Below are 24986 nucleotides of genomic sequence, written 5' to 3'. Positions count from 1 at the left end.
CACCCTTATGACATTATTCTAATACCAACATACTTTACACAAAAACCGAGAGACAAAACCATGTACCAATTGCTTACTAAAACGTCACGTGTCACAAAAAGCTCCATGATACGATGTTAAAAGTTAATAAATTGTTTTGCGAACTTTTAAGGACCTTTTGTTTTAACTTATGAGAAATCGTGAATAAGTTGCTTTGACAAGTTAGGAGATTTTGACTTTTTTTAACCTCATTATTTGTAATCATCATTACACCCCTTGAAACCCAACTACTTTATTAAAAAGAATTGTCGCTTTTAGTAATTGCACATTTCCTCATCACATAAATAGTTTTTTAAAAACTTCTTTTTACAAAATTCATAAGCCAATAAGTCATTTAATGTCCGTTTAGACTTAAATAAGCAATCCTAGACCCACCCTAACTTGTGGCAAGAGAGAGTGAACACTAAAAATGTTTATGTTGGGTTTATAGAAGTTGGATTTGCTTATTGGGCCAGTTTACAAGACAAAAAGTGCCAGCAAATTGAAGACATTACTTATTTCTTCTTTTATTTTACTTCATAAATAGTCTCTTTAAGAATTAAATAGTACTACGAGAGCACAAAGCAATAGTGATCTATTTTAGTTGTAGCTCGTAGAGATAGGTAGCTTTAAACAGAATTCTCATTTTCATATTATTTGTTTGTGTGCGTTTGAAGCCCACTCCTAACCATCCACACTTTATTTTTATAAATTATTCTGATTTACATCATTATTTGAATTTCAATTATGTATTAATACTAGACGTGCACAAAAAAACCGGTTCCGGAACCTAACCGGTGGAACCGAACCGGAACCGGTTCCAGTTCCAACCCGGTTGGAACAATACCCGGTTTGGGTATTTTTGTACCCGAAAATCGGGACCGGTTCTACTATATATATTTCAGTACCGGTTCCAACCCGGTTCCTACCCGGTTATTATTTGGAACCGGTTCGGGTCGTACCCGGAAAAACCGGTTCCGACGGGTTTTTTTTCAAGGGTCAAACAAAAAGTCAAACTAGCCGTTGGAACCGGTTCCAACGGTAATATAGCCGTTGGAACCGGTTTTTTAGACACCAAATAGCCGTTGGAACCGGTTCCAACGGTAATATAGCCGTTGGAACCGGTTTTTGAGGCAATATATCCGTTGGAACCGGTTCCAACGGTAATATAGCCGTTGGAACCGGTTTTTGGGCCAAACCTATATATAACATGTTTCCATTACTTGTTTCACCATTACTTGTAATTATTTGTTTTGGTAAAATTATTTGTAACTTGTTCGACTAATTATTTGTTTTGGTAAAATTATTTGTTTCGACGAAGAAGAATTGTACTATATGTTTTATTATAATTTGTTCGATTAATTTTTGTTACTTTTTTAATAACGACGAACATTTTATTTATTTAAAAACTAACTATTACAAACATTATTAACACATAAACGATACTAAACATAACAACTAAAACATAAAAAACAAAGTCCGTCGTTTTAATCCGGGAATACTTATTTTTGGGTTGTAGAGCCGGACGACTCTCCCACTTCCTTTTTTTTATCTTCCAATCTTTTTTTCTCTCGACAATACTTATTCGTATGTTTTCGTAATGTCGAGTTGGACCCTGCTTTAAGAAACTTCGAGCAATATTTGCAACGTGCCAACTCATGTGAGTCGGTCATGAGACACAAATCGTAATGGACCCAAACATCGGGGCATCTTGTTGTTTCGATCACCATAACAACGTCATCATTGGATGCCATTTGTGGTCGGTTTAAGGTTAATTTCGGTTTGTAGTGTGTTTTATGGTTTTGGAATTGGAGTGTGTTTGATAGTTTTGAAACTTGCTATTATTAGTAAGAAAATACCCTATTTATAGTTAAAAAACCGGTTCCAACGGTCAAAAACGGCTATATAGCCGTTGGAACCGGTTCCTAACGGCTCTAATTTTTAAATTTCAAAAAAAACCGGTGGAACCGGTTTTTACGTAAAAACCGGTTCCGGTTCATACCCTACCGGTTCTTAAAAGTTCGCATATCTGGGCACCGGTTCGGGTCGGGAACCGAACCGGTTCCTGACTGGAACCGGTGTCATTCTCTACCCGGGTTGAAAAAAACCGGTTCCGAACCGGTTCGGGTTTTCAAGGTGTACCCGATTTGTGCAGCTCTAATTAATACTACACCGTTGTATTTAAATAAGATTTCATAAACTATATCACATGATTTAAAGTTCATGATTTCATTTAAAATTCTTACTATTTTGTTTATTTTTGTTAGTATTCAAAATTATTTATAAATTGTATTACTCAAAACAAGGAACTCTTCACGTGTTGGTTTGACCATGAAATATGTCAAAAGGGGTTAAATTTGATAAATGTTGTTTTTAAGAATAAATATTTGTAAGCATTTTAATGTTTTGAGGGTGTTGGCAACACTAGATCATTAAATTAAAACCAAATGCAAGTCACATCTCATAGTACACATAATATATAAAAGCACAAATAACGCATTAAAGGTCAATAACACACATCAAACTTCCACAATGAAAAATATGTCAAAAGGGGTTAAATTAGATCACAACCCATAAGATATCTGAGCCTCAGCACCAGTCTTTTATTTTGAAAAATATAAAAACACCATTTCATTCCAATGCAATCACTTCTTCCCAAAAAACAAGCCCCATCTCTGCTCCCCAGAACCAGTCCTCACCAGCTTCGCCTTCCAACCGCCAACAATATCATTGTAGTCCTCCTACACATATCATGTTCAACATAAACACATCAACATATTCACAATTTAACCCCCCCCCTCCCCTTGTGTTCTTAAATAATTATCCACGTGCAAATTGACAAGTAAATGCACTTACTTCATTGAAGTCATGGATGAATTCTTCCTTTTCTTTCTCAACCCTTTCGAGTTCCCTCCTAAGGACTTCCTTGAACTGTCAAAACCGACGGGTTGGGTAAACTTTTTAACATGTTGAAATACAACTTTTTATGACTAGCATATTATTTCAATAATAATTTAATTTTTTGAACAAAATGATCAATGAAGTTTAATGAAAGAACTTGTTCTCAATAATAATTTAATTTTTTGAACAAAATGATCAATGAAGTTTAATGAAAGAACCTGTTCTGTCCGATCCTCTGCCATCACGTCTCCGAATCCTGCATCTCTAAGCATCTAAAGAACAAAAGTAAAATAATCAATACACACAACAGACTCGCATATAAACTAACAAAAAATAATATTTATTTTATACCTGGCCATAAGTTTCTACATCATGAAGATCGTATCCTCTTTGCTTGATATATTCTGCAAAATCTTCAGACGGTGTTCCAGATTTTCGACAGTAATCACTAATAAGAACCTTGCCACCTGGTTTCAACCACTTGTAGAAAGTTCTAAACAATGCAGGTTTATCCTTGAAAAAACATAACATAAAACAATAAGATAAACATAATTATAACTTATAATCTGTTACCATAATTAGAAGCTTACTTGAATATGGAGGATAGTGTCACGACTATAAATGACATCAAACGTGTTGTCGGGATAAGATTTCTTGGTACAGTCAGCTACCTCAAACTCAACCGAACATTTGAGGCCAATGGCGCGTTCAAGAGCAAATGAGATCATATTAACAGAAAGATCAATGCCAACAACATCAACATCAAAGTTTTCAGCCATATAGAAATCGCCTCCTCCAATCCCACATCCAACATCCAGAACTTTCTGCCCCGGTTTCAGATCCAACATCGCTACAAATTCTTTCGTTGTGTCTGCTCGCAATACAATTTTTTAGTTTATTAATGTTTATAAAACAAACCACTCCCTAAGAATTATAGAAAGACACAAGAATGCAAACTAAAGAACATTCACATTTCTTGTTCAAAGTCGTTATCTTTGAATATAGATGTGGGTAATGGGTCAACGGGTTGAGTTGACCCGCCAACACATCTTTCTACATTTTTTTTGAATTTAATAAATAATTAACAGGTTAAGTAAAACAGAAATAGTTACTATTATATTAATGGGCAATCATTGTATAACCCGAGTTGACGTACTTTCTCAATAATGGGAAGTAAAGTTCTCGCACATCTCGTTAAAAAGGTAAACATGTAATTTTACTTTACCCCAGAAAACTAAACTTGTATGAAATTTGTTTGTCCCACAAAAAAAAATTAAAACAAAATAAACAGATAAGAAAAACAAAAAACTTGAAAAAAGATACCTATTCCCCCCGTGCTCACAAACCCAGGTCCAAATATGCGTTCATAGCGTAATATGCCACTGTTTTTATACTGCACATTGTCCAGGAACTGCTGGAAGCCCCTATCATTATCAGTATTCGCCACCTTCTGCCATATCCAGCAGATCTGCAATCGAGGTGACAGTTTGGGTTATTTTTAGTGTCACATGTATCAAATAAAAAAGCTTAGCTAAAAACGAAACAGGTCACATGGGTTGAAAGAAAGTATCTTTAATTGTGATTTTAATTTATACATGTTTGCTTTATTCAAAGATTTTGATTATTAATGTTACTACTGTTCTTTATGCATTATGACAACCCATTTCTGACTCGCGCATCAACATTCCAAGGACAGTGATTTACCTGATTTTGATTTTTCTTGCTGCGTACATAAGCTCCAATGCATTTCGACCCAATTAGAGAGAGTTCATACGAATTACCAGATGCATCGGATGTGTGACATTCCTTGAACACCTACAAAACCATACCCAACAAGAAAACGATTTAAGGTATACACGTTCAACTAATTACAAGACCATCATTACATGTCTTTGTAGAATATTCCTATAATATGGTAACAACTTGCAAAAAGTGCCTACTTGGGATGTTTATGAAAACTGGAATATTTTGTAAACTTTCTAAATAATTTTAAGTACTAATCAATATCAGCAATACAAACAATTTGATATAATTGTAAACAACCCAAACCGTTTGTTGAGCTACTCAAGATCGGCTCACTAAAAGCTGGAATCGTCCAAGCTTAAACGACCTCAAGCCTAAGCCCGAGCTGGCTCGCAAGCCTATCATTCATAAAATTAAGGTAAAAATAACTAAATTATATATATTATGTGATAAAAATAATTTATAATCTATGCAAATTAATTAATAAATAATAACTAAAAAAATAATTAAAAATCTATGTAAATTAATTAATAAATAATAAACTAGGAAAGCCGTTGAAAAACTACTAACAAGCTGAGCTCGAGCTTTAGAAATGAACTCAAAATGAGCCAAGCTCGAGCTCAGGCTTACAAAATTAAGCGTGCTGAGCTCTCAAAAAATTAAGCGTGCTGAGCTCAAGCTTGACTTGGCTACACCTCTAAATTTGACAGCATTGATTTGACCTCTTAAGAGTCCTTAGTAAGTAAAACACCCAAATTTTCATAGTTCAAGGTCAATATAAATTCACCTTGGTGTAGAATCTAGGTTCACGGTAATGTGTCGGGTTGTGCTTTCTTTTATGGTCTCCGGATTGATGAAAGCATGACTCTCTGAAAAAAATATATCCTCCCACTTTCACCCATTTCAAAAGTCTTTCAGCAATATATTCAACCTGTAACCACAAATTACAACAAAAAATAGCAAAAAGATTATTCATGAAATTGTGTCACGACCCGTTTAACGCATTAATCAAAACAAAAGGTTGATGTGTTGGCAGGTCGTAAACGGGTGGTAATCAAGTTAGAAAGGTAGTAAACGGGTTAGAAGGTCACGTTAAATGGGACATAAAAGGTTTGACGGATCGACTTGTTTCATCAAACGGGTCAACAAGACCTGTTTAATGAATTGATTTCATACTCACCTCTTTATCAGAAAGATACATCAATAACCAGTTTGAGAAGATTAAATCCATTGATTCAGCTGGAAAGTTTAGGTCAGGTGAGGTGACATCAGCACACATAAATTCCACATTCTTAAGGTGTCCATTGATGCTTTCATTCTGCAAGGTTAAACTTAAACATTAATAATAACCCGTAAATAAATATAGCATATTTTCAGTGGTGAATGATGCATACCTTTTTTATCACACTTTCAATGAAATCAAGGGCTGTTACTTTTCCCGCCTTTTTGGCTAGTTCACCCGTAAAACGACCAATTCCCGCTCCTAATTCAAGGACACTTTTCCCTTCATAGGATGGAAGTAGTGACAGTACCTAACAAAATAATAAGAATATGGTCATTTTATATTTTTATTTCTTAAATAATTTGAATTTGTCAAACATGTGTTTGTATTATTATAACAACTTCAAGTAACTTAAAAAACACAACTGAATACTATATACTCTTAGGCTCGCTTTATTACAACTGGCTATCTGATTTTAATTATCCAGTATTAATAACCATTTGCAAAACACGCATAAATGCGCATACTGTATGCAATCAAAATGGACATATCAATCCAGGCTTTAGCATAAATACATTACCACAAATGCAAGAAGTTTTTAGAATGTAAACATAAATATAGAATGCAAATTTATTCTGCTAATAATTGTTATTTGAAAGAATAATGCAGCTCGTATACTTGAACCTTACATTATATGTTGCAAAATAAAAAAGAAAAACTCGGTTGTTAACAGATTATTATTATTAAAACAAATATGCAAACAAACTGTCATTACATGAAAAAATGAATGAATCCAGTAGCATAGATAATATCGACTACAAACAGATCCAAATCAATAAAGAGTGAAAATAAAAATAATATAAATTAGATGATCTACAAGTGTAATTGATAAGATTATAGAAAGCAGTAAGAACAAAAATGAACCAACATAAGACAGAAAATAAATGCAATGAGTGTACCTCGGGTCTTTCTTGTTTGTCGAGATGAGAAGCCATAGAATCAAGCATCATGGCTTCCACAGTCAGCTCCACCGTGTGCTCCATCCAGTAATTCTTCTGAACCTCACGCTCTTCACCTGCACATAATAATAATAATATTCAATTAAACAACAAAATGCTATTGGAAACATATAACAACCAACCCAGTAGTACCCACCATTATTAATAACAACAGGAGCCATTGCACAGGATGATTTTGAAACAAGAATAAGAAATATGAAATGGGTTTGATTTGATGATTATGAGCCTTCAATTGCAATGCGAGATCTTGAGAATGATCTGGATCTGCTGTTGAATGATCGGCCTTTCTGCTGCATAGAAATTGGATCTCAAACGTAAACACTCATTCATTGATTGGTTGATTGCTGGTTTGTGGGTATTTATAGGCACAATGGTTGATTGGTGGTGGTGGTAGGTGAGCTTCTCACGTGCCATCTCATCTATTTTAGGGTCATGCTTCACCTTTCAAAAGTCAAACACCAGAGGTGAATAAATTGGGTTTTTAAATACCCGGGTTCGGGTATAGAACCGGATTCGGGTATGACCGGGTACGGATATGATCAGGTATTGGTAGTAATCGGGTCGGGTTCGGGTAGGGTATTGTCTCTAAAAATCATATCCTATGCATCGGGTTCGAGTCGGGTATAGCACCGGGTATTCTAAATCTGGGTATTTGAATACCCTATTATCGGGTATTGAAAAAACCCTATTTACGGGTTTTTTTCCTGTATTTTTTTGGTTTAAAAAGTTTACACTTTTTAGGGGTATTATTCGGATATTTTTAAGGTATTTTTCGGGTATACATCGGGTATTTGAAATACCCGGTTTCGGGTATTGGAAAACCCCGGTTTCGGGTACGGGTATTACCGGGTACAAATCGGGTTTTCGGGTATTACCGGGTACAAATCGGGTTCAGTTCGGGTTCGGGTTTTAGTGCCAAAATGCATACCCTATTCGTACCCTATGGGTAGGGTCGGGTACGGGTTTGGGTATAAAAAACCCGGGTATTAGAAAAACCGGTTCCGGGTATTTATTTCGGGTCCGGTTCCGGGTTCAGGTTTTTTTTGCACCTCTACCTTACATACGACTATAATCCAATGTTTTCAGAGCCGAACAACTTACTGGGTCACAGGTCGGACCGACTCGAAAGGTCGGATCGGTCATTGACCCGGATGACGTCATAAATAATATATTTACTTTTTATATATATTAGTGGGAGGGGGTGGTTCATTGTGATGGTATTTTCATCACTAGTGATGGAATTTAGTAAGGATGGTGGTGTGGTGTGATGTGATGGTTTAACTATTATTTTATTTTATTTTTTTTTTTACAACATAAAAAATAAAAACATTATTTTAATAGAACATATTACAACTTAAAAATTATAACTAAAAAATAGAAGTTATAATAAACAATCTACTCATCGTTCGAATCCGGAAATTCTAAATCTAAAGAACCTATAACTTCAACTAGATCATATCTCAACCGATGGTTAATATCCTCATCCCGCAAGTCTAATTGCACATTCTCAGGAACGGGAACTTGAGTAGAAGGATCCGACACCCAATCTGGAGAAATTGCAAGTCCATCTTCTTTTATTAACATATTGTGTAATATGATGCATGCATATACGAAGCTAGAGATCGTGGGTTTTTCCATTGCACGAACCGGTCGACTACGTATGCACCATCTACCTTTTAAGACACCGAAATCTCTCTCGACATCTTTTCTTGCCGATTCTTGCAACTTCTTGAACGCATTTTCATTGGTCTCGACAGGGAACGAAAAGGCTTTCATAAAAACAGACCATTGCGGGTAGATACCATCGACAAGATAGTAGCTACGTCTGTAATATCTCCCGTTGACAAAATACGGACAGAAAGGTGCGGTACCATCTGTTACGCTCTGAAACAAAGGTGATGTGTACTGATGTGTGTGAGATATATATATATTTTTATTAAAGATTTTTCACACTTTGTCGGGTTTTAAAAAATGGGTTTTCACTTAAACTTAATAAAACACACACAAATGGCAAGTGTACCAATCGTGTAAGTAATATAGTCGCGGTAAGAACCGAGTATCAATCCGTGGACACGTAAATTTCAATATTAAATCTTTGCATTTTAAGATAACCGTAAGAAATATCTTAAAAGTTTTAGTTTTTAGAAGTAATTTTTAAAGTGACTTATAACAATAATACAAAGCAAAAAATACGAGAATGGAGAGATTCAAGAATTAAAATCTATCACCTTAACTTTAGAATCCACTTGACTTCTTATGATGGTAAACTCAAAAATATGATAAATTCACTCTTTTAATTTATTATGGAAAATAGTAGTCACTAGTTATAGATAACTATTCCTTTGATTTTTTGAAAAACTAGTATGAATTATACAAACTAATCACCTAAAATCATAATTGTAAGTGAACCTTTATGTTGAAATTTAAGGATATAGATTATCATTCAATTACGAAACTCAAATCTAACAACCGTTCGAAAATATTACATGAAAAACACCTAATCCACCTATGGTTGATTAAATTAGACAAAGTTCAAGTATTCCTTTAATTTATGAATTTTCAACCCAAGTGTAATATCAAAATAGTTGTGTTAACAAAATACTTATAATATTACTTAACAAGAATATCAATTCATACAAATGTTCGATCTTTTCAAATCTAAACATGAGGATATGTGTTTAACAAATTTTCATGTTAATATACAAGAATTATTTTAACTATTCTAGATTAAAAGTTATAAAGTTGCAAGAACAACATTTATAAATAAATGATAAAATCAAGAGTCTTTCAACATAACAAGATATACCATTTATAATTCTTGTATATATATTTTAATTGTTTAAACACAATATTTTATTAAAGGATAACCAAGAATTAGTCATTATTTCAACATAAAATTAACATATATTATTTCAAACCATCAAAAGTTATCAAGTTTCATCATAAGTTAAAGTGATATGAAGAGTTTAGCTCATGATAATAATGAAATATACATCAAAATAAAAGAACATAGCATTCATAATTAACTTTAAGATAATCTAGCCCAAGAACCAAGCTAGATGATTATGTGAATGCTTTGAACTCCTTCTTGATGTTGTATGGATCTTCAAGAGCTTCTTATTGCCTTTAATCTTCTGGAATTATGGTGATAAGGGAGTGTTTTTGTGTATGTAATTGGGTGTGTTTAGAAGAGAACACAAGAGGCCAATTTATAGGCAAACTGTTGCAGGAGGCACATGGTATGCCAAATTCGGCACAGCCCATGCTGGTCCCCAAATCTCTGACAGAATATGTTTGTACTTGGAGCATGTGCACACATTTGACCATCGGGGTGTGCCAATTCAAGCATGGTTGTGTGAGCCCTTGTTGGCCGACAACAATCCTTTTTGCTTACATCATGTTAGGCATCGGGCTATGCCAAAGTGGGCACGTGGCTGTGCTTGACCTTGCTAGATGACAAATTGTACTTTTCTATTTGTTATATTAGACATCAGGTTATGCCTGAATGAGCGCATGGCTGTGCCTGACTATGCATTGGGTTGTGTCTTCCTGGGCGTGAGGCATGCTTAGCGTTGGAAGATCCGATACCCAATCTGGAGCAGTTTGCCTATAAATTGGCCTCTTGTGTTCTCTTCTAAAAACACCCAATTACTACTTGAGTAGGAGGATCCGACACCCAATCTGGAGAAATTGCAAGTCCATCTTCTTTTATTAACATATTGTGTAATATGATGCATGCATATACGAAGCTAGAGATCGTGGGTTTTTTCATTGCACGAACCGGTCGACTAAGTATGCACCACATACCCTTTAAGACACCGAAAGCTCTCTCGACATCTTTTCTTGCCGATTCTTGTAACTTCTTGAACGCCTTTTCATTGGTCTCGACAGGGAACGGAAAGGCTTTCACAATAACAGACCTTTGCGGGTAGATACCATCAACAAGATAGTAGCCACGTTTGTAATATCTCCCGTGGACAAAATACGGACAGAAAGGTGCGGTACCATCTGTTACGCTCTGAAACAAAGGTGATGTGTACTGATGTTTGTGAGATATATATATATATATATATATATATATATATATATATTTATTAAAGATTTTTCACACTTTGTCGGATTTAAAAAATGGTTTTCACTTAAACTTAATAAAACACACACAAATGGCAAGTGTACCAATCGTGTAAGTAGTATAGTCGCGGTAAGAACCGAGTATCAATCTGTGGACACGTAAATTTCAATATTAAATCTTTGCATTTTAAGATAACCGTAAGAAATATCTTAAAAGTTTTTAGTTTTTAGAAGTAATTTTTAAAGTGACTTATAACAATAATACAAAGCAAAAAATACGAGAATGGAGAGATTCAAGAATTAAAAGCTATCACCTTAACTTTAGAATCCACTTGACTTCTTATGATGGTAAACTCAAGTATATGATAAATTCACTCTTTTAATTTATTATGAAAAATAGTAGTCACTAGTTATAGATAACTATTCCTTTGATTTTTTGAAAAACTAGTATGAATTATACAAACTAATCACCTAAAATCATAATTGTAAGTGAACCTTTATGTTGAAATTTAAGGATATAGATTATCATTCAATTACGAAACTCAAATCTAACAACCGTTCGGAAATATTACATGAAAAACACCTAATCCACCTATGGTTGATTAAATTAGACAAAGTTCAAGTATTCCTTTAATTTATGAATTTTCAACCCAAGTGTAATATCAAAATAGTTGTGTTAACAAAATACTTATAATATTACTTAACAAGAATATCAATTCATACAAATGTTCAATCTTTTCAAATCTAAACATGAGGATATGTGTTTAAACAAATTTTCATGTTAATATACAAGAATTATTTTAACTATTTCTAGATTAAAAGTTATAAAGTTGCAAGAACAACATTTATAAATAAATGATAAAATCAAGAGTCTTTCAACATAACAAGATATACCATTTATAATTCTTGTATATTAATTTCAATTGTTTAAACACAATATTTCATCAAAGGATAACCAAGAATTAGTCATTATTTCAACATAAAATTAACATATATTATTACAAACCATCAAAAGTTATCAAGTTTCATCATAAGTTAAAGTGATATGAAGAGTTTAGCTCATGATAATAATGAAATATACATCAAAATAAAAGAACATAGCATTCATAATTAACTTTAAGATAATCTAGCCCAAGAACCAAGCTAGATGATTATGTGAATGCTTTGAACTCCTTCTTGATGTTGTATGGATCTTCAAGAGCTTCTTATTGCCTTTAATCTTCTGGAATTATGGTGATAATGGAGTGTTTTTTGTGTATGTAATTGGGTGTGTTTAGAAGAGAACACAAGAGGCCAATTTATAGGCAAAACTGTTGCAGGAGGCACTTGGCATGCCAAATTCGGCACAGCCCATGCTGGTCCCTAAATCTCTAACAGAATATTTTTGTACTTGGAGCATGTGCACACATTTGACCATCAGGGTGTACCAATTCAAGCATGGGCTGTGTGAACCCTTGTTGGCCGACAACAATCCTTTTTGCTTACATCATGTTAGGCATCGGGTTGTGCCAAAGTGGGCACATGGCTGTGCTTGACCTTGCTAGATGATAAATTGTACTTTTCTATTTGTTATAGTAGACATCAGGTTATGCCTGAAAGAGCGCATGGATGTTCCTAACTATGCATTGGGCTGTGTCTTCCTGGGCATGGGGCATGCTTAGCGCTGGAAGTGCATTTCATCACCATTTCTTCTAGAAAATTGCTCGTTTCTCTTTTATTAGCTTGTTTATCCCTGGAAATTCAAATTAAACAAGTGAAGTGTCATTTCCTAACTAAAATTCCCAAGAAATACCATAGATTGGAGCGTATTTGATGTATAAAAGATGTATAATTTTGTGTACATCATGTACAGAAAAGTAAAGTCGTTGTTTGAGCTAGGAACACCAAAATAAGAATGCCAAATCCATAAATCATTTGACGCAACCGCTTCAAGTGAGATGGTCGGTCATTTGTTATCACCCCTTACATACGCCCCTCGAAAATCACGTGGACAATTCCTCCATTCGATATTTGTACAATCGATGCTACCGAGCATCCCTGGAAAATGTCATCTAGCCTCATGCGCGGCGTAAAGACGTGTAATATCGTGTCTTGTTGGTTTTCATAGAAACTCTTTGCCATACAATTTAATAATCGCGTTACAAAAGAATTGTAGACATTCACGTGAAGTTCTCTGAGACATTTGTAAGTATTCATCGAATTGGTCGGGTGGGTTACCTGTCGCTAACTAACAAATAGCGGATGTGCATTTTTGAAGCGCCGTAAACTTCGTTTGCCCCTCGCGTCATAAGATTCTTGAAACCATTCTTCGCTTGCTTCGACGTCGGCTACAATCTTTAAAAATAAATATTTCGGCAAACGAAACCGTTCCCTAAATGTCACGTTATTGTATTTCGGCTCCTCCACAAAATAGTCGTTCATTAGCACTTCGTGGGCATGTATACGATCAGGATCCGCCATTTTTTTTCTTTGGACGGCTTGGGCCTTCAAGTTCGTTATATAACAACGGGAACCATTTGGCAATTTCATCGTCCAAAGACGAAGAGCTATCGGTGTCTAGCGGAAACGAGTTACTCGGAAATTCCATATTTTTTTGTTTTGAATTGAAGTGGTGAAGAAATAGGTTTTTGTAGTAGAAGATTGAGAGTGTTTGAGTTGGATTTGGTTTTGAGTTGGATTAAAATGTTGTTTATTTATATAGTTTTTTTTTATTATTAAATCCCCCCCCCCCCCCAACGGTCACATTCTTGGACACGGTTTTCGTGGTGGTATAACGCGTAATGGATGGTCCATCGCCGACCACCCAGTCCCCTCTTATTATTCATGTTGATGGACTATTTAATATTTATTGAAACTTTAAATGATTAAATAAGTAAAATAGTTATATCAGTGGACTAAAACTGATATTATTATCATTCCAAAAATATTTACCATACTAAAATGAAGATATTTCAACGTTTTGTTTCTCTCTCCAACACTGCCGCTCATCATCTTCTTCTTCTTTTCTAAACCTAAAATGAAATAAAGCCATCGTCAACCCCACCGCTCACTTCTACCATTGTTCACCACCAATATTATTAATACCACATCAAATCTGGCATTAGTTCGCAATGTCTTCTTTCTCTTCCATTTTGTTTTCAAATTCACAGATCTAGAGCGCCGATGATAAGAAGATGGGGATAATTAATTACTTACCTTCTGTGACTTGATAATGGATTTGGGACGAGACGAGATCAAACAATATGATTTTGGAGCGGCGGTGGTGGGTTAGATGGAGTGAATATAGGGTTTAGTTTGTGTGTTTTTGTGAATATATTCAGATCTGGTTATTAGAAAAAAAGAAAAATAACAAAGCTGCTGATCCAACCTCCGGGTCCGGTCCAACCGGCGCCCGTGAGACCCGGCCGGTCTATTAGAAAACGAGTTGTATACTACGACCCGGATCGGTATTGGCACCGGGTCCCGGTCGGACCGGGCCGGGTATCAAAACACTGGTGTAATCTATACGAATTGTTAGTTTACCATCTCTTTTCAAAGCACGCGTATGACTAGTTTTATACGACTAGTATAGGTTATCTGAAACTTGTTTTATTGTATACAGATTTGCATACTCGTGATCATGTTCTTTTGAAACCCGCGCTGGTGATAAACTTGGAAGTAAAAGATAATCAAGAGGAGGCTGCAATTGGTGCTCGCCAAACTTTAACTTTGTGTCAAGAGGTCTGCACTATCTCTTTTTTTTTAAAAAAAAAAATTCGATCTCTTTTCTATTGCATCCATTTTGCTTAACGTTAGTTAATTTCTGTTAAATTCAACTTCAAGCGGTCGAATCTGTCAACAATGACAATTTGAGTGGGTTAAGCGAGCTAAAATTCACCCAAAATGAGCCGGGGCCGAGGAGGCTTGAGCTCGTCTTGTTTTGAGCTCCATCTCTAAAGCTCGAGCTTGGCTAATTTATTATTTATTAATTAAGTATACATTTATAATAAATTTTATTATTTTTATACAATATATAATATATTATTTAGTTATTTTTATCATAATAACACACACACACACACACACACACACACACACACACACATATATATATGGAAAGTACAGAATGAAAACCTGGTTGACACTCCACCATTGTTAACATCCTCAACCAGAAGGTTCAGATCTAGTAAGAAGAAACCCCAAAATTGGGCCACCGGTGCAGACATGACAGATCTTCTAGCGGGAATTTGATTTTCTATGGTTTTATTAAGTCCGACAATTTCGATTTGGTGTGAAATTAAAAATCGGAGCTCCATTTTTAATCTATGACGCCGGTAATTGTAAAGCATATGTCATCGTTTCAAGGTGTTTTGGGGCTAATTTGTGCAATTCCGGACACTTCTAGGGTTCCGGCGAGGTGAAACAGAGGGATATAGTTGATTGGTGGCGGTGGTCTGTAGCTATTAGGGTATGGTGGATTGGTGGTGTGGTGGTCCGGTGGTGGTGGTAGTGTAAAGAGAAAGAATGGGGGAGTGCACGGGGTGGTTGTAGTTTAGGCGATGGTAGTGGTTGTCGAAGATGGTGACGGTTGCCGGCCAGGGACGAGTGGTGCAGTAGGGATGTTATGCAGCATATATTATTTTATTATTAATTAATTTAGTGGCCCACTGATATTTTAATAAATATATATTTTTCATTTATTAAAAAGAATAAATCGCCCTCATATGAGATGCACATGACTGGATTTAACTAGAAAAACTAACCCACGTTACTGAAAATGATGAACCATGAAAGGTTTTTTTTGAACATAAATGATGTTTTCTATCATTATGTTTGCTAAAGGACAACCATTGAAAAAACGTAAAAACATAAAGGACAAGTTTTGCCATTTTGTCATTCAATAATTATAAAGGGGCATGTTGGTCTTTTCCATAGTTTCTCTCTCTCTCTCTCCTCCTGTACAATAAAATATAAATCACATCTTTTCTTCAAAATACATGGTCTCTCCATCTCTTTCTCTCTCTCTCTGTGTTGCAAAACAACAATGAAGGCCGGTTTGAGGAATCAGTGGTTAGCGGTTCGAGTTAATGATGACGGGCAGAGATTTGATCTTGTTTCAACATCACCATTATTTCCCGGTAACTACCGACTTGCTGCACCCTCACCATTTTTTTTTCCAAATTTGATCTTATTTTGAATGTTATTCTTTAATTTATGACTTTTTAGCCCCTCACCTACATTTTTTTTCAGATATGATTTTGTTTCATCCATTTTTTCAGATATGATCTTGTTTCATCCGGTGACGGTGGACGATGACACCGTGATGGTGGAATGTTAGTGACGGTAGGTGGTGTGGCCGTTTTCCTCGCAATCGCCGCTCCGGTGGCTGACCTTTTTCTCACAACCTACCGGTGGTTCCAACCATCCGTTGATGCTTAGACCTGTCATATCAGGTTTGTGTTTATTTTTTGTGAACTTGGGTCTACATTTTTTTCTAGTTAATAATTAATTTATCAAAAAAAAGGGTTGCCGGAACACACCTCCAGTTTGAACCTTTACTTTTTAGTTAGAAGTTTTTGTTTGAAGTTTGTTAAAAATTATATATGGCTTTTTGATTTTAATGGAATTAAAGTTCTATATTTTTAGGGTATTTGTTTTTTAATTTTGGTTTGTTTTGGCTTGTTTTTTTTTTCAATTTAAATTGTTATTGATTGATATTGGGTTGTTTTCTGCTTAATTATGTTTTTTCTTTAGTTTATTTAAGATTGAGGCTAAATGTTTTCATTACTAGTTTTTATATACAATTTTATTACCTTTGACTAATGTTGTTAAAGTTAGGATTTTTTTTGTTAGCTTTTGTTTAAGTTGAAGAATCATTTGACCAAAATTTTTTAAAGGCAATCTATCATTTTCTTATCTGAGTGTGTGTTTGCATATAATGAAAATAATTTGTTGTTAATATACACTACTTGGTTTTAGTTTATATTGGTAGGTGAATCTGATGTTTGTAAATCCCTAATTCGATCATATGTTTTTAACAATTAACATATGTTTTGAACATATGTTATATCATTATACTTATGTTTTTTGTTGTGTTTTAGTACGTTGTTTGTTTTACACAATTAACATATGTTTTTTGAACATATGCTTTAAACAAGTAACATATGTTTTTTTATACAATTAACATATGTTTTATATTACTTCCATACCTAAACCCGCTAAGAGATCGGCTTGTGGTGTGACAAATTTCCAAAGAGAGCCGGAGTAAGGCAGATTTTGTTGAAAGCAAATCGGAAACTTGTGAGGAAAGAAGTTGAAATGATGGGAGAAAAAAAAAAGAAAGTTGAAAAGTGGTTAGAGGAGATAGAAAGTTAAAAAGTGGTTAGAAAAAAGAGAAAGTTGAAAACTGGTTAAAAAAAGAGATGCTGTAAGAGAAAAAGTAGCAAATATAAAGTTGAAATGATGGGATGAAAGAGAAAGATGAAAAGTGTTTAGAGTGAATTTACTAGATTGCCATTTTTGTATTAATTTAAATGTTTATTGAAATTGATTTTAGTTTTTTACTCATTTTTAATTTGGACAACACAAATCGATTGAATTATTTGAATATGTGGTCTAGATAGAGGTTTCAGGGTTTTCACAACTCAACAAGGTTTTTATTATAACACAACCCCCATATATATATATATATATATATATATATATATATATATATATATATATATATAGGGGTGATATGTTGAGAACCTTGATAAGTTGTAAGAACTTAAAAACTTAATATGAACCACACATTTAATTAAATGAGTATGGAATATGTAGCTGGGAATAAATCTGATTACAAAATGAATCAGAAGAGAGAATAAAGATTTTTGATGATTATACAAGTTTAAATGTTAGTTACACATGTGTAATAAGTCGATTCGGTGTGAAAAAAATACTGTAATTTTGTTTACGTTACTTACACTTACGTATTACATACGTGTAAAAAAAATTAAAAAAAAAATTGTTACGTTAAGTTCTTTCGAATTCTTCTTACTCAAAATAGTTCTCAAAAGAAATCAATCACATATATATATATATTATGATATATAATCTATAGACATAATAGGTTTGTTTAGGCTTGTGAGTCAGCTTGAACTTGATAAGTGAAGTCGGGCTAGTTTATTAACTAGTTAATAATTTTTAGGCTCAGGCTCAAAGTTGGCTTGAGTCGAGCTTTTAGCGAGCCGAGCTCAAGTAGCTCACAAGCAACTTGACTCATACACTCCTATCTCGTAGAGTTACCCAAACGAATTGATTTGATAGTCGTTATAAACTTATTCTATACATTAACTAAAACTTTTAATATAAAAAGTCACATATGCTGATGTGGCAATCTGAGCCTGCCATGGCATGCTTGACCCGCATTAAAGTTTTATAACCTTAATCAACTACTTCATTGTTGTTTATACAATGTGCAGCTTGAAGAAACTAATGGTCGAGAGGATGTGATTGATGATATTATATATGCATTTGAGCGAAAACACCGAAGAAAAGTGGTCTACACAATCTCCTTTTATTGACCTAATGGATTCTAGTTTCAAAAGTAGTGGCCGTAGGTTTTTTTTTTGAACAACAATAATATTAATAGGCACTAGCCAGTAGCTAATCCCAAACAATGTACAAAACACAAAAAAGAGCCACAAAAAACAACAGACAGAATGTCAACTTCAACAACTAAGACCAAGACCAAACAAAATAACACCAACTAGACCATTCAATAGTAGCCATCTTAGCACGGTGTTTGAGCCACGTGAACGAGCTGATTTTAATGTTGTCCAATATCTTCTCCGCTCCAATATTTTAACTTCTAAAAACCTTTGCGTTTCGGGCCTTCCATTTCCACCAACACGTAGATAAAATAATCGTGTAGACCAAGTTCCTTGACTTACCATCAATTGACATTGTAAACGGAAAAAAAACTACTTGGTTAAACGAGTTGCACTCATCCACCCTGAGCCCAGTTGATATACATCTATTTATACATCTCGAATTCCGTGTAAAGTTATGTTTCTTTAATAGTTTGAGTTCGTTTTAGTTCGAGTTTCGTTTATCTTTTATTATTTAAGGTTTTGAGTCAAGTTTTATCTATTTATTATGTTTTATATCTTTTGGTGTCTTGAGTGTGAAGCTCTAATTCTTTCGATCATATCATGTAAAGGTTAAGTTCGTCTTTTGTTCGTTTTGCTTGTCGATGATTACGTGAATGCTTCACTAATGTTTTGTTATGTTTTCATATATATGATGGCGTGGAGAAGCAAGGGAAACAAGTTCTAGAAGATTCTCAATGTTACTTGGAGTTTAAGAAGAGATTAATCAAGATTTAATAAAGAATAATCAAGAAAAAAACAACAAAAATCCGAAATTCCCTTTTTGAGGGCGCCGCCGCACGCGAAGGTGAGGGGCTATGGCGGCCACGCGGCGCCTAGGGCCTTCTGGTCAACATATTTTGCAAGTCCAAGCCCATTATGCGTTCTATATATATATATATATATATATATATCTTTACACCCTAGCTGATTCTAAGCTTGTTAGTAGCCGATTTTGAGAGGAGAACCAAGGTGTTGAAGGTGCTTTTGAGGCTAGGAATCAAGGAGGATCATCGAGCTTTCATACAAGTGTTCAAGGGTCGATTAAGAGGGGTTCTTTCGTTCTTTTTCATCATCTTTGTTCACTATCTATCATGATTCTCTTTTGTTTTAGTTATTTGTCTTTGATTATAACTATGCTACCATGTCTACTTAGGTTTGATGAACATGTTTGAGACTTGATTCTTGCTTTGGACTTATGCTTTGATTATGGTTTCATTTATTAATAGTAAAAGACTTGATTTTGTTTTCATGATGTGTATAAGTATTTATTATCTTGATTGATTATTAATTATTGCTTCACATGGATCTTGCTTTCGATTGATTGTGTTCTTTAGATATTAGGGTTCATGTTTAATCATTACTTGGTTTTTTGATTATTATGGTTGAATATGCCTATTAAATCATAGAAGCTTGTTAATATTTGATTAGGATTTTAAATGCTTTGCTAAATTCCAATAGCTGTAAGGTGAGGAGTTGTTCATGTGTCTTTGTCAATTGCATGCTAGGATAGTAGTGGCAATATTCTCGCTTATTGTGTTGATCCTTGTTCATGATGTCATGTTAGTTTATCAAGTTATCTAGAGTTTTGTGTTTCGTAAGATTGCTTGCTTTAGATACTATTAATTAACCTTATTTGATAACCGTAAGGAAGTCAATATAACCGATTGCTTAATAATCTAATATTCATTCTTTGGATTTCGTTTGATTCACTCAATGGTCCTTAGGGTTTGTTAGATGAATACGTTTAGAAATCAGTTTCCTTAATCATGTTATTTGTCCATTGCTTGATGATTGTTGATACATGGGATTCTTACCTAGGTAGATTCCTTCTCTGATTGCTTTCGATCTTGTGTTTAATTGCTTGTTTCTCGTTTTCTTGTTAATTTGCTTTCTTAGTTAAATTTTAGTTTAAAAACCCCCTTTAAACATTAATAATAAATAGTCGTGTCGTAAGTCAAGTCTAATTAGTTAATTAACGTAATTTATAGAGTCCCGTGGGTTCGATATTCCGGACTTACTTAGCTTTAGTACAATTGACCGGTTCACTTGCTGGTGTTTTGTGTAGTTGAGTCTTAAGTCTAGTTTTTATTACTTGTTTAGTTTAGTTTAGTTTAGTTAATATTTAATTGATTGTTTTAAGCACATTACCGGTCCACTGATGAATACCAACCCAAACTATTCTTGACATACTGCACCCAAAGAATAGGTGGTCTACATCCTCATTTGACCTCCCACATCTTTTCCACATCACATCTGGTATTTGAATGTCCCTTTTAGTAAGCGATCCATAGTTGGGGATTTTATTAACAACCGCTCGCCATATGAATGCATTGACCTTAATTGGTACCCACTTCAGCCATTGATGCACATAATTTTCTTGCCCAAACATAAGATATTCAATATCCCTTCGTAGCCCTTTGGTAGAAAACGCATTACAACCATCCTCGGCCCAGAACCAACCCCCATCCTCATACGAAACAGAGACCAGTTTTTGAACCCGACCCCAACATACTTGAAGGAACTGTCTTTCTACAAACCTCGTTTCCATGCCCAATGCGGACAACTATCACTTTGAACTAAGTTTAGTATCTCCTCAATCGTGCAGAATTTGTTAGATTCCAAGGCGAACAGAGTTGGAAACAAGATCTTAAGGTTATCTTCCAAACCCCACTGATCAAGCCAAAAATAGTGCGCATTACCTCTTCCAATTCGTGGTATAAAATAACCATCCACATCGATTGATACATTTGCTAAATCATTATTAACCTTCGAAATATTATTCCACACACCCGGGATCGAAGCCTTCACCGGGATGGATTTCCAACTTCTAGTACCACTATGGATCGCCGAAACGATCCGGGCCCATAATCTATTTTTTCTATTCGGAAACGCCAACACCATTTTGTAAGAAGTGCAAGATTCGCCGCTCTAATACTACCGAGACCGCACCCTCCTAAACTTTTTGGAGCAAGAACCTTGTCCCACGTGAACCAAGCTATCTTCGAATTATTCCGAATATTTTTCCAAAGGAACCATCTTCGAACCCGTTCCAATTGTTCTATCACGGTTATCGGAGCTTTGAAGATCGATAAATAGTAAGTTGGCAAACTTCCTAAAACAGCCTTGCACATTGTCAACCTACCACCAAACAATAACGAATCGGCCTTCCAATTTGACAGCCTAGCCTTCATTTTTCCTACAATCGGATCCCAATTCCTAATAAGATTCATATTGGAACCAATAGGAAGACCGAGATAGATGAATGGAAAAGCACCCGACTGACAGTTAAAAATACCAGCCAAGTCATCAATACCCGCCTGATTTATCCCAACACCGAATACTTTGCTTTTTTCAAAATTTACTTTTAAACCAGAGGATAAGTGAAAGCATCTGAGTATTCGTGCTAAGTTATGGAAGTTTGAAACCGACCAATCCGCCAAAAACATAACGTCGTCCGCAAAAAAGAAATGAGTCAGATTTGGATCGTCTTTTGGCAGTCGCAAGCCATGAATGAGGCCAATCTCTCAAGCTTTCACCATTGCTATATGGAGGGCTTCCATAGCAATGATAAAACAGAAACGGCGCCATCAGATCACCTTGTCTAATCCCTCTACGCACATCGAACTCAACAGTGGGAGACCCATTGACAAGAACTGAAGTTCGAGCCGAAATTGCTATCAATTTCCTCCAAAGTGGCGGAAACCCCATCTGTTTCATCACCGAATCAATAAACCCCCAATTGAGCGTGTCATATGCCTTTTCAAAATCCACTTTGAAGAATAAACCACGTTTTTTCATTTTTCTCAACCACGAATACACTTCATTTATTACGAGAACCCCATCAAAAATGTTTCTTCCAGCTATGAAGGCCGACTGCTCTTCACTAATAACCGAACAAATTACCAACTTCAGCTTGTTGGCCAGCACCTTTGCAACCACTTTATACAAACAACCAACAAGGTTGACTGGCCTAAAGTCCGCAAGATTTCACAGGTCTTTAAATTTAGGTACCAAACTCACAAAGGAGGAGTTACACCCCCTTTTAAACTTACCCCTGGTATAGAATTCCTCCAATAGTTTGATGAAGTCAGCTTTTAAATTTCCCAAAAATGCTTCACAAACCCAAAGGAAAACCCATCCGAACCCGGTGCCTTGTCACTACCACAACCCCAGATCGCATCCTTGACTTCTTTCTCTGTAAAAGGTGTTGTTAATAAGTCCTTCTCAACATCCGACAACCTTTTGAAACCATTGTTCACAAACTGGGGTCTTCTTTTGGTGGTTCCTTGTATTTATGTTTGAAAAACTCGAAAGCGTCGAGTTTCAACAGAACTGGGTCGGAGATCCAAACACCATTAACTGACAACCCGTTAATTCTACCATTCTTGAGATTATTTTTAATAATTCATGGAAAAAACCCAAATTTTCATCTCCCACAACTTCCCATTTAATCCTAACTTTTTGCTTCAGGTCAGAGATTTTTCTCAACTCGAGTTCATGCATGGAACTTTTTAGATCCTACCTTTTACTAAGCTCGTGGGTGTTTAACATTCTTCATTACCCTAATGGAAGTTGAATCCCTTTCCTTTTTAGCATTAGCCCAAGCCTTTATTTAAGAATAAAGGCAAGACATTCGTCTGCCCGACCCTATTCAATAGCCCTAATGACCAACTCATCAAACCCAGGCGTAACAAACCAAGATGACCCAATAGATTGTATTTGGAAAATATTGTGTTTTCATACTGTGATTTGCCCAAATAGATAACACATCATTGTATAAGTTCTCTAAACTATAATTATCATATTCAAACCAGGAGGCACATCTAGAGGTGTCAATAAACCTATTTTTAAACCGATATAGAAACCGGTACCAATCATCCGCTAGTTTGAAATAGGTTTGAGATATATACAATGGAAACTGGTTGAAGCCAAACCGAACATAAAAAAATCAGTTTTGAACATCAAAACTTGCTCAACTGGATTATTTCCTAAAATTTAAAAATGTAAATATATAGCCTAAAACTTTTAAAGAGATCAAATTATAATATTTTTCACGAAAACAAAACATGTTAGACGACCCGTACTCATGGCATTATGGCCGCGTTTTGGACAAAAACGTCGGGGGCACACTCCCCCCCCCCGACGTTTTTGGTCGGCATTTTCAAACAACGTTTTGTACATAACGTTCAAGTGGCACACATTTTGAAATGCTTCTTGTCTTTTTTTCTTTTTCTTAAGCCCGAAATTAGGTAAACATTAGATGAAAATGGGTTCAAATTGAACTAAATCGATAAGTATAATGATTTTTTTTACCTTAGTTGGAACCATAATCGGACCATAACTGAACCACAATTTGGGCTAGATTTCTTCCTAGCCATGGTGCGCCTATGCCTTGTTTGAAATGAAGAGAAGACAAAGATGAAGAAGAAGTGAAGAAAGGTAGGGGGTTGGTGGGGTTAATTAATTTTTGTTTGAGCATTTTGCTATATAACCCCTCCTCTAACCTTAATAATTTAAACTTGGTACCTAAACCTATAAGGAAGGAATTGACAACTTATTATTATTGTAACTTTTTTTTAAAATTTTAATGTAGTTTTTATTTTTAAATTTAATGTATTTTTTTTTTATTTTAATGTAGTTTTAAATTAAAAAAATAAAAAAGTGTAAAAGTAACTGGGCGCCACGTGATGCAAAATGCCCAAGGGTGGAGAGTTATGACTAAACCCTCTTTTTTTTGCAAAAGTTGGAAAACTGACTGGACGCCACATGTCGCAAAATGCCCACATATAAGGCATTATGACTATACATGGTCTTATAACTAAGTTGAAGGGTATTGAATTCGTATATGTAAAAGTGAAATACTAATATGGCTCTATATGAGTTTGTTAATGGCTTTATATATGCACTAACACAAAAGGTCTCGAGTTCAAACAATTTAAGCTACAAAAGAACTTTTTTACTTCAAACTAGTGTTTCATTTGGCGCGTTGCGCCAGACAGGTTGGTAAAACTCGAATGTTGGTAAAACCTAAGCATTTTAGGTGTCGGCTTTGAGGCGGTAAGTCGACACGAGTTCGGTCAGTTGTGGTTATGTGCGTTATGGCATCGGAACTAAATCTAATAACAATCTAAAAACTGAGGTGGACCAATGGGGTGGCGTCGGTCATTAAAGCTTTGGCTTTGGTAAAACCCGAGTTTTGTCGATCCGAGGCGTTGAGACAATAAGTCTACACAAATTTGGTCGGTCTCTTCACGTTCGTTACGATATCGAAACTAAAAAAACAAGACGAAAATAAAAAGAAATTGTTATCCGGTCAGTTTTCGTTATTGTACCGATACTAAAACTAAATGCGGCGATTGTACGTAAATTCGGTCATTTCACTTAACAACACAACTATTCGAT

The 24986-nt window shown here is 35.1% G+C and overlaps 1 protein-coding gene and 1 long non-coding RNA gene across 2 annotated transcripts in view; one reads left to right on the top strand and one right to left on the bottom strand.

The window, feature by feature from the left end:
* Positions 1 to 2580: 2580 nt before the first annotated feature.
* On the bottom strand, positions 2581 to 7084 carry LOC143570385 (phosphoethanolamine N-methyltransferase 2-like). The gene is made up of 12 exons (XM_077056046.1): positions 7040 to 7084; positions 6844 to 6959; positions 6057 to 6194; positions 5843 to 5980; positions 5450 to 5593; positions 4624 to 4734; positions 4243 to 4387; positions 3510 to 3790; positions 3271 to 3432; positions 3138 to 3191; positions 2875 to 2949; positions 2581 to 2759 (listed from the first exon to the last, which is right to left on the bottom strand). The coding sequence occupies exons 1-12, from the start codon at positions 7062 to 7064 to the stop codon at positions 2664 to 2666; spliced, it is 1485 nt and encodes a 494-aa protein (XP_076912161.1). The 5' UTR covers positions 7065 to 7084; the 3' UTR covers positions 2581 to 2663.
* A 7489-nt stretch (positions 7085 to 14573) lies between these two features.
* LOC143570383 (uncharacterized) overlaps positions 14574 to 24986 on the top strand; it is an 81968-nt gene continuing 71555 nt past the window's right edge. The window contains exons 1-2 of the long non-coding RNA XR_013141920.1: positions 14574 to 14694; positions 18414 to 18551. This is a non-coding gene — a long non-coding RNA (uncharacterized LOC143570383). The remainder of the gene's footprint in view (positions 14695 to 18413; positions 18552 to 24986) is intronic.

Source organism: Bidens hawaiensis, unplaced genomic scaffold, assembly GCF_021521415.1.
Source record: "Bidens hawaiensis isolate Kalapana, Puna unplaced genomic scaffold, B.hawaiensis_p1.1 tig00024946_1, whole genome shotgun sequence".
Classification (NCBI taxonomy): Eukaryota; Viridiplantae; Streptophyta; class Magnoliopsida; order Asterales; family Asteraceae; genus Bidens; species Bidens hawaiensis.
The sequence above is the reverse complement of the archived record's forward strand: the minus strand, read 5'-3'. Positions and strand labels throughout refer to the sequence as shown.